The sequence below is a fragment of the Mixophyes fleayi genome, chromosome 2 (genome assembly GCF_038048845.1).
Source record: "Mixophyes fleayi isolate aMixFle1 chromosome 2, aMixFle1.hap1, whole genome shotgun sequence".
In the NCBI taxonomy this organism is placed as follows: Eukaryota; Metazoa; Chordata; class Amphibia; order Anura; family Limnodynastidae; genus Mixophyes; species Mixophyes fleayi.
In genome coordinates, this window is record NC_134403.1 from 366,074,031 (window position 1) to 366,091,696 (window position 17,666).

The 17,666-nt window shown below is 40.0% G+C and overlaps 1 protein-coding gene across 1 annotated transcript in view; it reads right to left on the reverse strand.

Moving 5' to 3' along the window:
- Positions 1-17,666, reverse strand: part of LOC142139603 (nectin 1a-like) — an 83,901-nt gene that overhangs the window by 48,069 nt on the left and 18,166 nt on the right. The window contains exon 4 of the mRNA XM_075197349.1: positions 2,806-2,911. Coding sequence (XP_075053450.1) covers positions 2,806-2,911 — 106 coding nt within the window. The remainder of the gene's footprint in view (positions 1-2,805; positions 2,912-17,666) is intronic.

Genomic DNA, 17,666 nt, shown 5'->3' on the forward strand with positions numbered 1-17,666 from the left:
TAAGCGCAGCCCTGTCTACGAATGCAAAGGATATTTACTACAGCCCACGATTTAAGGGAGTGAAATGTATATTATGGTCAGCAAATATTAAAAACACCCTAATAAATGTTTTTACTGATTTATCACTAATGCCTATATTACCACCAGGTGACATAAATTTAATATATTTATTTTCTTTGTGTTCTTCGTTGAGTTTATTTCCACATAGATACTGTACATATCCTGCATTGTCTGCTCTGGTAGAATAAACCTACACCCGTCGTCATCACCACATGTATCTTCACATCCGCTCCTTGACTCCGGACATATGGATACCGGACTAACGTACGTTTAAAGCAAACGTACGTTGTGCTCAGTATGCCTGCCTTAATGTCCTCTCCCCTCATCTATATTTATCACAAATTCTCAGGTAAGTGGTACTGCTACCAATGTAACCTTGTTACCAAACTTAACAGACACTCCAAAGGACAAAAAAAAAGAAAAAGTTCATTTTAATGGTGCACAATTGCGCTTTACACATAAAATTGATTTTGAAAATTAAACTTTATTGTAACCTCACTAAAGTATATATATATATATTAATCTCTTATATCTCTTTACTCGGCTGATTTGAAACACCTTCCCTCCTTTAATGCAGCATATGCTGTGGCATAATCCGACAGGAGAATTGGCTGAGTCTGGGTGGAATGGGACATCTCGCATGTGCTAGACCATTTATGTGCTGCATATTAACACAGTCACTTGTAAAACAATGGGCCATTCACAATTTAGTGGGAGCTACAGCTGCAAAACAACTTGATTTTTTTACACGTATTTGGAGGTGTAGATTGGCGACTTGGTTTATACTTTCAATCGGATGCACTTCTGCACCAAATAAGGAAGCACGTTCAAATGCATCATTATATCAATATAATAAAAAAAAGTACAATCATGATATAAAATAACAATGACAGATTAATGATATTTAAAAAAGATGGTGATGACTCTAAATGGGACAGTGTATTTTCATGTTAGATCAACTTTCTTTTTTTGTTTTTAACTTGAATTTTTATGTGTTATTTTACTGCCCTGGAGTAAAACATGTGCAGGTGTGTTGTCCTGAAATTCAAGCTCACGGAATTCCTTAACCGTGCTATGTACTTCAAAATGCACCATTTGAGGTGCGCCTAAATATTAGGCATAAGAGAGACCTACAGAATTTCTGCATTTCAGTTTTATTGACTGGACATGGAATCAAATTAAGAAGTTTAATTCAGAGCCCCATGATTCACTTTGAATGCTGTGTGTCAAACACTGACTTGCTATCCACTTAGATATTTCTACCTAGAAGCAGATTTCCTATCTACTGGAGTGAGGTCAGTTATATTAAAGTGGAATCGTTTGACAAGCAACATTCATGCAATTTCCTCTCCAATAAATGCTCTCTTGCTTAAAATAGCTATTGTAAAAAGGGAAACAATCAATGTCTTCTTTTGGTCTTCCAATCCTTCAGATAAAGAAGATTCAAAAGATTCATGTCATAGATCCTACTTGAAGTTTGGCTCCTGGGGAGACTTTTGATGCTGCAGATTATTGTCTTAAACTTCTTAAGCTTCTCACTTGGGTCAACAACTCTTAAAAGCTCAGAACACACAGGCATCAAAACAACTTTGGAACCTATCTCCAGAATTCATGGGTGCCCTGATGTATTTTACCTGTATGGTGATTGCCCAATACAGTTTCTCAACATTCTCCTACTGGTCCATTTCTATCTCTTCTTGGATCCACAATTCTATGGACTCTATTAAGAATGTTTCACCATACAAGGATTCTACAGTCATCAGAGTCATTGCAAGGTGTCTCACTTCATCCTTCTCCAGGATTCATCTCGCAGAGCAATTTTTTTTGCCCTTCCACATTAAATCTGATTAGGATCTGCAATTTCTTTCCAAGATTTGGCAAGCATTGTCCAATTAGATATGAAACAGAACATTTCTTCTGTGTACAATTCCCAGTCTAATGGACAAACGGAAAGGGTCAATCAGATTCTTGAATATTGATGCAACTAAGCAAAAATGTGTATACAAAACTCATATCCACGTGTCCATCACTCTTTGATGCTTCCAGTGCCCATCCTAGAATTCCTATTATTATCAGACCTTCTTGGGTACCTGCTGTTGACACTATAACTACAGATCTTCAAGACATCTGGAAAGAATCCTGCAATGCCCCCACTAAAAACCAGCAGGTGCAGGATATAAAAATCTGTTATGTATAGTTTTCCGTGTCCGTGCAACAGGTGTTTTGGGGTCTTTAGCACTGCAACCACATTTACATTCCGATCAGCTGCTACCGACTCGCCCCATTTGTGGTTGGCCTAGACCTCAGTTTGAGTCCTGATTCTGAACTCGAGCTACCCACATTGACCCCTGGCTTGACCCCTATTATGTCTTCATCTTGACATCACCTGGTCCGTCTTCTGTCAGCTGCTGCCTAGTGTGACCTGTAAGTCCAGCTTGTGGAGGTACTTGGTGATAACCTGGTAGGCCAACAACTATTGGTCATGATCACATCCATAGTGTCTAATATTAAAATAAAGTTCTATAGAATTGGTTGTAAAAAAAAAATGTGAAGTCTCCTTATAATACTCTGATTACTAAACAAATTTCCTATTGTAACCGTCTAATTTATTGTTTTATTGTTTCCTGGTCTTATTTTTGTTTTTCTTCTCTCTTCCCTAACAAAGCAGGAAATGAATGGGGCTATTCAGTCACAGTTCCAAAAAACACAAAACGTTACAGCACCACTGACTGTATGATCCCTTACCTCCTCCACGCGTATGTAGCAGCCGGGTTGGCCTTACCCTGACACTGAAGCTGCAGAAATCCTCCGGCTTTCCTACGTGCTTCAGTATACACAGTCTGAGGAGCATCTAAGTATTAAGCAGAAGAGTTATAGGTAAGCAGGAATTTCCTTGTACTGTATCTTTAAATAGTAGTGTGTCCTTAGTGGCGCCTGTACAGAGAGAGTCGATATTAAATGATAATATACAAACACTGATGTCATTACTACTTATTAGAAAATGACCTCGCCACTTCAGTGTTCATTGGGGAAAGTTGTATAAGGAATAACTCAGCCCTTACTGTAAATTACTACGGGTTTTAGAAGTCACCTTGGATACCTGTGACTTCAACAAACCATTTGGCCAGTGTTCTTGTGCCTCAAGTGACATCTAAACTTGCCAACACTCCCTGAAGAGTCTGGCATTCTCCCTGATGCTGAGCCAGTACAAGACGTGGTTGGCTTCGCCATCTGTGGCATGATGACACAGTTCAGAAATTGTGTCCTATGTCCATGTATTGATGCCTATGGAGGTGGCCATTTTCATGGAGACCAAGATTTAATCAAAGACTGACAGGTAAGACAACATGAAATGTGAAAGACACTTCAGCCTCTAGAGATTAATTTGCTGCTTTTCTTTAACGCATACTTGCCTACTCTTCCGGAATGTCCGGGAGGCTACCGCATTTCTGGGATGGCTCCCAGGAGAGCAGGGCAACCTCCCGGATCTCGCCCCGCAATAGATAAGTGGTGGGGGCGGGGCTTAATGACGCAAATATCGAGTCATCTTAGCGGGGCTAAAATTATGTGGTTCGTCAAGCCCTGCCCTGCACGCTCACCTCCCCCAGGATCTCCCTGAAGCCAACGAGGAAAAGTTGGCAAGTATGCATCTAAAGGAGTTAGAAATCTACAGCAGATGGTGCAGCCCTTCCTAGTCACACAAGAGAGATTACGTGTGTGGAAGCGATAACAGTAGTTTTATAGCTGCAGAACTGACCATGTGAGCCCACAGTAAGCTTGTAACAGAGATTATGGTAAAGTGACTAATTTATTTCTCTCCATTTCCAAACTTCTGGTACCAAATATATTCAATGGTCAAACCAGGCATTATCACGTACTTTCAGGTCTGGAGAATTTTACATAATGAGGAATCAAACTTGCCATAAAACATAGTGGGCCTGATTTATTAAGGAAAGTAAAGCAAAAAAAAAAAAAAAAAGGAATAACTCTCCACCTGGGCAAAACCATGTTGCATTGGAGGGGAAGGTGAATTTAAAATGTGGGGACATGACAAAACGGCCAGTATTTAACTTATGTGCAAAATAATAAAATAGTTTGCGTCCTTTGCATTGTAACAGGAGCAAATTTACTCCTTTTTTTTTGCATTACTTTCCTTAATGAATCAGACCCAGTATTTTTATGTGACATAATAATAGTGACAGCGTTGTATACCACTTACTTGTTCCATATGCACTTTGCTTGTGGATTGGACTTAATTAAAATTTTGTTTATTGAACATAAGAAACTTAAATGTGTCATACAACAATGTCTAACTTTAAGTAAACGAACATTGCAAACAATGTTGTGGTCATTCTTTTCATTGGTAATAAGATTTTTTTTTTTTTTTTTATAACAAAAAGGGGAGTGGCATTAAGAAGCAGGGAGGGCATCCAGTGAAAACTTTGGGAGGGGAGGAAGGAAAGGTAGAAGTGTTGGGAATTCAGAAGTAAGTTTATTTTCTTGAGTGATACTATGGCTCATTTACAATTGAACACATTTGTACACCGAATATAGGTAGGAAACTATGCACACAGGAAGAAGCGCACTTAAGTGTACTGTGACATAATCAGGGGAATAGGTACCATCACCTGGGGTTAGATGGCTTTAAACAACAGCAATAAATCACATAAATGAAGGATTTATGGTACAACTGACTTCAGCCAGTTTTAGTGAGCATGTGCAAATAAACAAAACATAAACAAAAGCCTTGCCTGTCCGGCACTAACTAAACATTCCTTAGAGGACCTCTCCAAGACCTTGTGTCCCAGAATCAAACGCCAAACAAAGGTTATTTGCTTACCCTTCGTAGGTTCTCTCAGGAGGCAACCAGCCTCCTCTCCAGGTCTGACAGACAGAGAGACAGACCCCACACAGGTGCAACTCTTAATTAGTCTTGTGAAACATACTCTGGGAAGCTTTCCGCCACAGAGCTAAACAATCTCCCAGCTGTTAGCATATACAAGGAAGGAGACCTGGAACAAATATTTCTGTGATTTAGCATTAATCCAGTGACTTTCACATATCCCCCCCTCACCTTGTTTCGACCCATGGGCGGAACACTTATAATCAGCTGTATACCCCAACTCATATTGTATTTCTATCCATACTTATATTTATATTCACGTCCATGGTACTGTAAATCATTTATATCTCTGTATATTTAAGTACACCTGTATGTATGTTTATGGTGCACCGCATTTCTTTAGTTGCCACGTTGCCTCTCATAACACCCTAATATAGGAAAATCGTTCTCCACTCACTACACCCACCAACAGCCACCCCCTACCCACTTATTAAATCACCTACAGAGCAAATTAGGACAGTCTACAATATCTTAACCATCTCCTCAGTGACGATACCATACTCACTGACCGGCGATCACCCCACCTCCTCCATTGTCATCAATCCATCAAACTCCCCCGCCCACCGGCCAATCCACCAATCCGCCCCCTCACTCATTCACCAATCAAGTGCCATCCCGATGTACATAAAACCCTCGTGTTCCCAAATCACCCACTCTTTGAAAAAGTCCATATATGGACGAAACGCGTCGGTGAACACCATCCTTTGATTGTACCTTGCTGATTTTCCGTTTCTTATACGTAAGTGCATGTAATCACTTTGAAATAATTTGTGTCAGCACTTCACTATGTAAGTTTCCTCATTCTCCCGAGCGCCACTCTCCGCACATGCGTGGATCTACACGGATCGGGACACACAGCAGTGCTACTGCGAGCGCCCAGCGCCGATACACACGCCGCCAGTTCAAGTCAGGATCACCTGCCTGACTCACCAAGACACCTGCGGTACCAGTCCTCTGTACGTTCACCAGACGGATCTTAATCACACCCGCTGACCACAACAATACCACGCACAGGATCCATACACCCATCATAACGGTAGTTGGAAGCGCACTCACTACCGTTTGAAGGTAATTGCATAAGATTGCATCACCACATCTATGTGATTGCCACATTGTGTTTCTTCTCTACACAACGCTACGCTAAACCTCCGTGTCTACATTATCTAGACTCCCCAGGAGAGGAGTTGAAGAATATAGAGACATAATTTTTGATTATACGCTTATATATGTCCATTTTGTTTAGCTTAACATATCATTTCTGCCTTCTCTGCTTATTTTCGCTTATGTACTAACATCTGCATGTTTGCCTTTTGCTCCTAATCACAGTCAAGTGCATTACAACCTCCAGTCCATACCCAAAGTGTCCCACTAATATACTTGAGCGCAAGGTGAAACCATCCTTTCCATTAATCCACCAGGAGTTCGGTTAGCTCCTCCATACCAAGCTGCTCGTATATTCGGTTGCCTCAGTGCTCACACCCCCTCCACTTTTTATAATCCCTAAACGCTCCTCTATTTTTAGCCTCATGCTGTAAACTGTGTGCAAGGGTATTGGTCACAACTCCTTTAAAACTCAAAGGAATATCATTTACTGACAGAGCTGCTCTATTTTCCATGTGTTTAACTCAAAACTGGTAGCAGCCCTGCCAGATGTACGTCAGGTGTACATGTGTGTCTACTTATACCGCACAATAGCTTAGAGATGTGGCTCGATAGTGTTAGTAGTAAGTACCTATGTCACATTACCCTTGTAAACAATATAATACTGTAATTGTCATATACACAAGAGAATTTTGTCAAAATAGAATGTAATAAAATAAAAAACGCCTACATATCTGTTATTGTCCTTTTTAAAAATCAGACGGGAATCATCTTTCCTGCTGTAGTCCTATTGGAAATGTCACTTAAGTAATCTGAATATTCAGACACAGTTCATATAATATAGCAGCCACATTAATGAATTAGCTGCTGGAGGGGTCAATAGTTTAATGCTGCTAATACTTAGCGTATTGATGCACTATTCCTTCAGCACCAAGAAGAGACAAGCCACCTATTAAGGCTCATCTGCGGATGCACCCTTTCTGCACTCAGCCTACACTTGTGAGCCTCCTTTTCATGTATAAGTGGACACAATACAATTAATTTCAAAAGTCTACATACGGACGTACACATTGTTCATACGCATGCCCAGAATTGTACATGTCTTACGCAAAAATAATGATGTCCAACTGTAAATGATTCCCATTATGTTTTAGAAGCCAAAACTCGATAAAGTATCAATTATTCCCCATATGCAGTTGTACTATTCTAATTAACTGGACATGAGTGCATTTACCCATCGTAGTAATACATTAGAGAAGAGAAGGTGGGATCAGGTAAAGCCAAGCTTGGGTGATGCTTTGTCCTTCAACATTTAGTATATATATCACTATCACAGGATCATAAGGAAAATTAGGAAGCTCTAAAGTTGGGAGAAGTTGACTGGGGCAGTTGAGCACTCGTTAATGAGATGTAAGACATTTCCACAATGATTTTATTTTATTGCAGGTTCTAATGACGTGGGTCAAATAGATGCTATCATTACAATTTCTCCAACACAAGATTGAGATGGACGAGTACATTCAATGGAGCTAGACGCCATCTATAGATACATTTCAATAATGTCTCCATGTAGTTTGAGCAAGGCAATACATGACTTATAGTTTTATAAAGGTCTAAGCATTGTAGACTGAATCCAAATGTAGTTCTAGTTTCCATATGTGTCCCCATGTTGCAAATTCATTCTTGTTTGTTATATCTATATATAGAAATTAGGTTTGTCTTTTGATCCCGGGAGTTCCAAATATATTTTTCAAAGATTGTTTGAATTCTACCCCCAGCAAATCCTTAAAAAAAATTAAGTGGTTGTGCCAATAATTAAGAGGAAAGACTTAATTCTCTGAGCGGACGATATAGAGATAGGATACAGCAAGGATTCTTAAATCTAGACTTCAGGGAGCCCTAACAGTGCAGGTTTTCCAGGTTACAAGTTATATATTTATACCACCTGTAGATGTGTTACAATGTGTCAGTCAGTAATGAATACACCTGTGCTCCAGCAAGGAGATATGGAAAACATGCACTGTTAGGGGTCCATGAGGACTGTATTTGAGAAACCCTATGATATGGGATTGTTGTGAATAGGAGCACAAATTGGGTGAGGATTGTCATCTTCAAAGAGTCGATAGAGGCTCCTAGTGAGATGCCATACGAGGCCCCATCTACTTAATATTTAATTAGGTTTATTTTTAATGAGTGGAATATTGTTTACAGAGATGATATTATTAGATGAGGGTGGAAAGTGAATCCCTGATTATTTAACGGAATCTGTACTCCAGAAATTAAAAATAGCATATAAAAAGGTATCTGAAAGACAGAATTCTGCAAGGTTTATATTTTCATTTATAAACAGTTTATGCGATCAAAGGGTTTTTTCCGCATTAAGGGCGAAAAGTATAGCTGTGAATTTTGTTGGGTTGGACATAAAATATGTTAAAAATAGGCCTGGGATTAATTGGGGATTATTTGACAGATCTAAAGCCGGATTAACCCAAATTAATTAATTTCAGGAGAAGGGAGTTTAAATTTTAGCAAGAAGCAATGGCTACGGCTGGGTGCACAACTAGAGGTTTTTCAACCAATCCAATTACACGATAATCAAATGTTAGGTCTCATATCGCATTAGTGTGTACACTCTAACGATTATCGTTACAAAGCACATCATATTGTTTGATTTGATTTTATAACTGGACAAAAAAATCTCTATAAATGGTGGAGTGATGTCATTCTTGACCGTTAATAAATGTGAAAGTCTCATTTTTAAAATAAAATATAATAAAATACAAAACACCTACATATCTGCTATGTCGGTGTACAATCTGCATGCTGATCAGGACTTTCAGTTATTGGCAAAATTGCTAACGCTATCGCATCTGGAGAGATTTTCTGTACTGTGTACCCAGCTTAAATCTTTAGATCCATATCAATCAAGCTTTTCGGTCAATAGTTGGTCTCTTTTCCTGGTTTATGTAACATTACAATTCTTGCCTTATAACATTTATTTTGGAAACAGAGGAAGACATTGGGTAATTGTTATCCAGCATTAACAATTCTTCACTTAGACTTACAGTAGGGAATTATAAATCAATATGCACTATCAAGTTTTAAATGATCAACAAATTTAAGTAATTACAGTTTAGTTCTTAGAGGATTTACAAATGCTTTTTATTCTGAAATTGATGGGCCACCATTTGAATTTAGGAAACCACTTATTTATCAATATGTTATGTATTACCCAGTATTGTCTTATAAATTTTTGGTTCCAGTTGTAAGGCGCTACGGAATTTGCTGGCGCTATATAAATAAATATTGATGATGATGATGATGATGATGATGATAGCACCATCATATTACATATTATCAAAAAAGCCACCCCATACATTCTTATTTATATATATATATATATATATATATATATATATACAGAGGTTATAGGACTGCAATATTTATTCACCCATGAAGATACAGAATTGACAAATAAACTCATTCTGATTTGCATTTTATTATAGTTGTGTCAACTTACTGCCGATTCTCCTCTTTATAAATTCATACTTCCCTACACCCAACAAATAAACAGGTGCAAACTCAAGATGGATGCAAATTCATTTTTATATGTTCCACATTTACACTATGGTTTGGTGTCATACATTAAGGTTTGTACATCACATATTAAGTATTCATTTCACTTATCAAACTAGCGCCTCAGCTATACCATTATTCTACTTCTCCTATTGGTATGAACGTAATATTCAAACCAGCTCTACAAGTAAACAAGCATACCCAATTTTCACAAAGGAAATATGTGATTTTCTCTAGAACCCGCTGTGTATCTTATCTGAGCACCAGTGGCGGGCTGGCCCGGGGGGCAGCGCCCCCCCGGGCCGCTGGGTTAGACGCCTATTAGGGCCGGCCGGCCGCCCCCCGGATGCAAAAAACAGTTTCTCCCCCCGCGGCCGCATCCGATGTCATCAGATGCGGCCGCGTCAGCGCACAGGCGGCCGCATCACATGACAGGGGATGCGGCCGCGTCATCAATGACGCGGCCGCATCCCCTGTAATATGATGCGGCCGCCTGTGTGCCCCCCGGCCACGCCTCTCCCAGCCCGCGCCTGCTGAGCACTAAAAGCAGCAGAACATGGTGTGCTCCATCCCGGAGATGCAGTTTGCCAAATCCAAACCATCATGTTCTGTTCCGTACAACTCTGCCAAAAACACTTTTACATGGTCAACACCAGATGATGACGTCAAACTGTGAACAGACTTTGAAATTTATCCATACTTGCCTACTCTCCCGGAAGACTCCCGAATTTCGGGGAGTCCTCCCGGACTCCCGGAACAGTAGGCGTCATTAAGCCCCGCCATTCAATGCCGTGAATTTCGGCATTTTATAGTGGGGGCGGGGCTATGGTGATGCAACAATGTCACCACACCCCCCTCTTGCCCCTTGTCACATGACTTCTCCCCCATACAAGTTGGCATGTACGAATTTATCTTCAAAGTCATGAACAGAGAAAAAAACAAAACAAAGGTTTACCTCAAAGAACAGCAAGATTTCTTTTTAACCCCAAACAGAGTCTGATCATACCTCTAAACATTTGGGCATGCAACATCTGGAGGGGGGAGTGGTCATTGCACAATTGGGGGTATGGTCACGTTGTTTTCGAATCGATGGGCTGCAGTTCTCTCCTACCCTCCAAACACCTTCAATGCCATACATACCAGTATGCACAGTACACGTTCACCGCCTCTCTGCCATGCAGAGCGGCAGTAAACAGAATACTTCCTAACTTTTCCACCCTCGGGACAAAGCTATCCTGATAGACATGGCGGGACAAAGCCCTCAAATCGAGACGTTTTGAAGGTATGGTCTGAATTTAATATGAAGCAATATTCTTATATAGGGCCTGATTTGTCAAGGCACGTGTTTGCTGATCTTGTGCATATCGAGTGCAAAATCAGTCTGCGCATGTCCAGAACCGGCCATATACAAGGATACTTACTACAGCCTACGATTTCTGGGAGTGAAAGGAGTGGGGAAGGGGCGCTCACCCATAGTCAATGCACAGTAACGGCGTGCCAAACTCGAGCGCACACATGTCCAAATCAAGCTTTTGGGCATCTCAAAGTAACTTATTTTTCTGCCGTATCTCTTGCTCCAGCTACAGGGCTTGTCTAAGTTCTGATCAGTAGTGATGACAGTCTGCTATGCATGTATTAAAGTAATTCTATCGTTTTAAAATAAGCATTGCCCAATCAATTGTATGTGTGTCCAAAGCACATGGTGGTTTATTTTAGCAGATGTAAATAGTCAACAATTCAATACATTATTATATTATGATACAGTACAGTACAGCACAGCCAATACCAAAAGATAAGTACATACCAAATGCAATCGCTTGCGCACGCTGCGCAACCACCGGACCCGATGGACAATATTCTGTATAGAATATTGTGTCAGAGTTGACTGAGACCCCAGTGAGATGCAACTAATATATATACAGTCAGTGTTTCATTGTGAACAATAGAGATGACGTAGATTGTTTCTATAGGTCCAGACGTTGGGTGGGTCCAGGCCAGACAGGTAATAGGTTGATTCAATCTAAGGAATCCAAAGGTGGGGGTCTTCTCTCCAGGGGGTCTGCTCCTTTTCATAGCCAGTATCATACAAAGGTTTTACTCTCTAATATCAATAACTAAAGTATGCAATGTGCGATCTCTTCGCCGACTGCACCAGACAGCTGCTGATGATTAGGACTTCAATATGATATCAGGCATGACACCTTTCCTATTACCTAAACCTTTAATAACACTACAATGTACATATAATCACTATATATATATATATATATATATATATATATATATATATATATATATATATATATATATATATAGACTAATAATAAACCGAATACTATCTGCTCCCGAATTACAGTGTAACAGAACCAATATGAAATGATATAAATAACTAACTGTTGTAATGCGAGTGTGTGCGTGCGTATTTTACCGTGCGAACGCACCACGTCACGTAACACGTGGCGTACGCTTCGCAATACGCACGGCAAACCAATATTAAACCAATATACTTTCGTTCATCCAATTATACGACTTCAACAGTCCACCCTTTGATAGTACAATAAACTATCACCTTAAAGATGTTATAAGCAGGATCTCAGCAGTTTCATTGTTATGTAATACAAATCCCCCTTGGTGTATGTCCACGCTGTTCGTAGATCTAAACAAGTTATCATAAGAGAGAGTCTTAATCCTCTAAACGACTTCTTCTTTTACTATAAACTGTACACTTCTGGAGCTTGGAGATAACCTTTTGTATGCCCTTCAAGGGTGCAATAAAACACTTAATACATTATTTGGAAAGGTACATGGTACAGTAGAACGTGTATCAGCTATACAGAATTCTCTACTACAGTTCTTCAAGTTTAACAGGTTCTTCTGTCCAACGCATGTCTTTAAGCTCAGAATACATTTAAACACTTCATGTTCATCAATAGCATCATCCTATGTCTATCAATAATGTCATATGCAATCTCCTTCAGCTTGCGTTAATATACACACATCTAATAATGTCACCAGTTCTTTTCATCAACACTTGTGGGCGGGCTATTGTCTGTTTGTTCTTCCCAGTCTCCCAATACTCAGATTTAACAGTGATCGGCTTGTAAAGCATTGGGAGACTTCAGACTGAGGGACCTAGGTGTCCTACTTTTTCCCCTAGTGACCTCCCACCCATAGTTCGGGTACCTCAAGAATATTTAGTGGAAAGAGAACTAATCCTACTTGATATAATCACTGAGGCACGCGTGAGCACGCCCAGCACTTTGTTTGGTCTAAAACCTTACCCTCCCAAGAATGATAATCATTCTCAAGGATGCCTGCTCAAGTCCGAATATTACTGGACTGGCATCGCTGGGTGTGTCTCCTTTTTTTACTATGGGGTTGCCGTACTTACGGACGTAATGCTACTCAGACAATAGCCCCTCGCACTTTCTCCAAGCTCTCCAAATTTTCCTTTACCCCTGAATTGAATAGAGTAATTGGCCGGACTGATTATGCTACTAACTTCTTCCTCCCCAATACCTCCTTATCATTACCCGAACCAGTCTCTGTCACCTGCCAATAATCAAAAGAATTAACCGTCCTGAGAAGAGAGTGAAATGAGAGAACACAAAAGAGGAAAAACTACAACTTCATGCTGGACAACAGTCTTAGCCTTTGGCTCAGGTGCTACTAACTGCATCCGAGGCCTTCCAGTACAGACTCATGAGTGCCCTTAGACCCTTCTCTGAGTGTTGGCCCCTCTGCAGTGGGTGGTATGGGCACCAGTGTGTCTCTGCTACCCTTGAAGCCGTGAGGCTGGTAGCCTACACCTGGTACCTGTCTGGCAAATAACCTAAGCTTAAGAAATTACTGCTCCACGACTTACTCTCCTGATCCAACATCCTGACAGTTAGTGTGACCTTTCAGGAAACAGTGTTTTGGACGTTCTCGGTTGCTGTCTCACTATTTACCTTCTCTCAAGGTCTAACCTAGCCTCCCAGTTACAATCTCATCTCACGAGGGGTCAAGAACATTTCAAAAACTGACAGGTTAGGAGTCTGCCCAGGGGTGATCTCTTGGTAGCGGGAAAGGACTAGTGGCACTTCAATCAAGTTCCAACTCTTAGTCTATTCAATTCATTCTACCGAGTACCACTACTTTATGTTCACACTGGTTTATGGCTAACTGAAAGTATGTGATTTGTTACCACTACTCATACATTATACATCTATTATCAATAACATGAATACCCCTATCATCTATTATAACTCTAGGACTATCACATTAAATAACAAAAGCTTTGAGTATGATACAGTAATACATTAGACACATTTCAATACACCTCTACCCAGACATATTTCATTGGTACGCCTGTGTATACTTGAGGATCCTGCATGGTGGTAATTGGATGACGTGTATTTGTTTTACCTGGAGGAAAACCCATCAGCAGGAGGGATATGGGATGGCTCTATTGGTCTACCTTGTCCATCTCTCCAGAGTCCACCAGACTCCTCACCTTCCAGACAGTTTATCCCTCGGGTAACACAAATCTTCCTATATTAACCAATATGTGTATGCGTGCATGTGTGTGTGTGTTCACCTTTTTAAAACTAAAACAATACAACAAAGAACAAAACAAAACATAGATTTGTTAGCTGTCACATAAAACCCTGCTATCTATTTGACAGCTATGTTCTCCCTGGTGTGACAGCCATGTATGGTTGTGCGTGTAAGTGTGGACCTTACTAGCAGCTACTTCCGTTGGTAACTGTGTCCCTGTATAAAGTCCTCTATGTAGTGTCCTAATCATGTGCTGGTATTGCTATAAAACGATTTCTCAGTCACCTCAACATCGCCCTCTAGACTAGAAAAATGCTAAAGACCAATGTATATCAATCGATTTTCCCTCTGCCAACTCACATGTCATTCTCAGTACCTCATATTCAGCTACTTGACTAAGTGGGAAAGGCAAAGAGGTCTCTTTCTATAACACTTTCTTCAAATATAACAGTATCCAGTACATGCCTGTCTAACAGTGAAAATTATAAAACATGAAAATTCTACATTTTCTAGGGTTTCACATTATGTCGTATCTTGTGGTAAAAATCCTACTCCAATGTTCTACACAGAGATGCATATCTGTATGCCTATCCTCTAGCAATCTCCTGTCTCCACCCTTTGTGCATCCATAAAAAGGCACATTTTTGTACAGGAGGCACGAGCCAAAACAAAAAAACAAAACAGATATGCAATCTATAACACATGAATCGTATTTCCACAACAGAACCTTTCTGCTTAAAATCAGCAGTTTCTATACACATGAAAACAAAACCCCTGACTGTTTCTGTAACTCATATAAATCTAGTGTGTGTATCTTCTGAATTTGTCTTATGTAAAAACATAAAAATATGTTTTAGCCCCATTGTTGAGACTGTGTCTGATTTTATCTCTACCAGAGCAGAGAGAGAGAGGGAGAGAGAGGTAGAGAGAGAGGGAGAGAGAGGTAGAGAGAGAGGGAGCGGGAGAGAGAGAGAGGGAGCGGGAGAGAGAGAGATGGAGAGAGAGAGAGAGGGGGGGAGAGAGAGAGAGAGGTAGAGAGAGAGAGAGAGAGGGAGACTAGCGTTTGTGTAAAGAACGAGAAATAGGAAAGCAATGAATGATGGGAATACAAAGGTTTGAATACAAACATACATGTAGAAAGGGAGATTTTTACAACAAAATGACAGCTGGATTGGACTCTGACTCTATGGGGAAATGGCTGTATTCATTCCACTGTTCCCCTTAGCTATTTGCTAACTATGACCCCTTCCCATACTTGACTAGGGGTTCTTAACAGTGCAATCCAGTGTCGTCCGTCATTTGTTCATTAAGAACTCGGTATCTCATTGACTACATACCTTTTCAACGGACTTTTCTAACTTATAATAGAGAAATGTGAAAATGTACTCTTAGTGACTCATATTTTCTCTGAAATACATAAAACGATATTTTGGAGCAAAGTATGTACATACTTCATTGTTGGATAATGATTCTCAGCCAAACAAATTATCATGAGTCACTGCAGCCTAAAACAAAAGAGTGTTCCAATTGTCTATTGTTAATTAGTCTTTCAAGAGTAATTCTTCTATTTCTCTATCTCACCCCTTTTAAACACTTGTCTATACTTCTTTTGTGTCCCCTTTTATCTGTGAAAAGAAAAACAAGATAGTTATCTTAAAACAGCAAACAAAACAAACATTTCTATTCTTTGCCGTCGGCTAGTGATTTAGGAAAACAAACATGTGACAACATAAAACGAACAAACAAAATTAACAAAGATTACTTTTAAAAAAATAAGTTTCTTTCTACATTTTGCACCTTAATGCTCACCACAGATTAACTCTAGAGTCGGCTATATTTCTCCCCCAGAATATTAGTTGTTACAGAGTGTGCAATCAATTAAAGGGGAACCTCTGAGAGAAGTGTACGCCTCTTTTGTGGATGTCTATGTGATTTCCAACCCAGGTATTCATTCTTCTCTCTACACAGTTCCTACTCATGCGTCCCTTCTTATGGCAGTAGAAGCACGTCCCTGTCATGTCTGCACAATGTTTTGCTAGGTGTCCTATTTTATTGCCTTGAAAACACTTCCTCAACTTGTGTTGTTTCTCTTCCTTTTTACAATCTTTCCTAATGTGTCCTTCTTCTCTGCAATTGTAACATCTCACTATTCTGGGTTTCCTGTTATGTGGGTTGTATTCTGGTGGTCGTGTGTGCAGTCCCTCTAGTGCTGGGATACTTATCATCATTACCCTATCACTTAGTGTCTCTTTCTGTTTGTTTATACTTTTATCATGTTCTATAGCTGACTCCCTGAGAGCACTTACAGTGGTTCCTTTCCAGTATGGTAATGAAGTTTGCACCCTTCTTTTCAAGTTTTCCCTGAGGCCATCCATTAGAACTTTAACAGCAACCTCTCTGTAATATAGATTATCTTTTATGTCTGGTACCCCAGTACATTTGCCCATTGCTATCAAAGCTCTGCAAAAATAGTCTGCTGCATTTTCACTATCTTTTTGCTGGATACTAAAAATTTTACTCCAGTCCACTATCACTGGGAAATATATAGCCAACTGTGTGATTATATGTCTAATATTGTCCTGTTTATCATCCTCGGTTAAGGATTCATCCTCCTCCAACATACAATCATTAATGAACTTTTGTATATCAGTATTGAGAGGAAGACAGGTCTTCAATAATACTCGCCAATCTTTATTAGTTGGCTCATACACATTACCATAATATCTAATAAACTGCTGACATTTGGTCAAATCTTTCCTAGGATCAGGGAAATCAGACAAAATTGAAAATGTTTCAGACCTAGTGCATGGATCATGCTTTGCTACATGTTTTAAGGGAACATCACTATTCCTGTCTGCTTTCCCATTGGGAACTGCTGCTGTGCAGACAGGATGTAAGTCTACCAAATAACTAAAACTAGTTGCTGAAATTGCTGCTGCCGTACAATGGATGTCTCCCCCTGTGTTAACCTTTTCATTATCCTCACCACTTTCAGCAGCTGCCCCTGCTGGTGGGACCGTTCCTCTTCTTTTTCCTGAAACATTACTTTTAACGTTACTTAAAACAACATACAACTTACTAGTTACAGTTTTTACATTTTTGGTATTGGCTGTACTTCCCGCCCCGACCGAATTTATCGGGGGTGTGTTTGCGCTCAGTTCGCCACGCTTTGCAACGCACACTTCCGGAATGCTTGTTTCCGGTACGCTTACTTCCGCTGAACACGTGTTTTTCCTTACACTCACTTCCGCTGTGCGTTCGCTGCTCTGCCACGTGTTACCTTCCATTTGCCATGATTTTAAACAATGATTATGTGCATTTCTCACTTTCGTTGACTTAATCAACCGTACTTTATCTTTTACAGTATTTAGTACCTCTGCATTAAAACTCCCTATTGTTGGGAAAGGCCTATCACAAGCTTTGGTCATCCCGACCCACGTGTCACAATACACAGTTGCATATGCACCATATTTCTTACACATGAGAA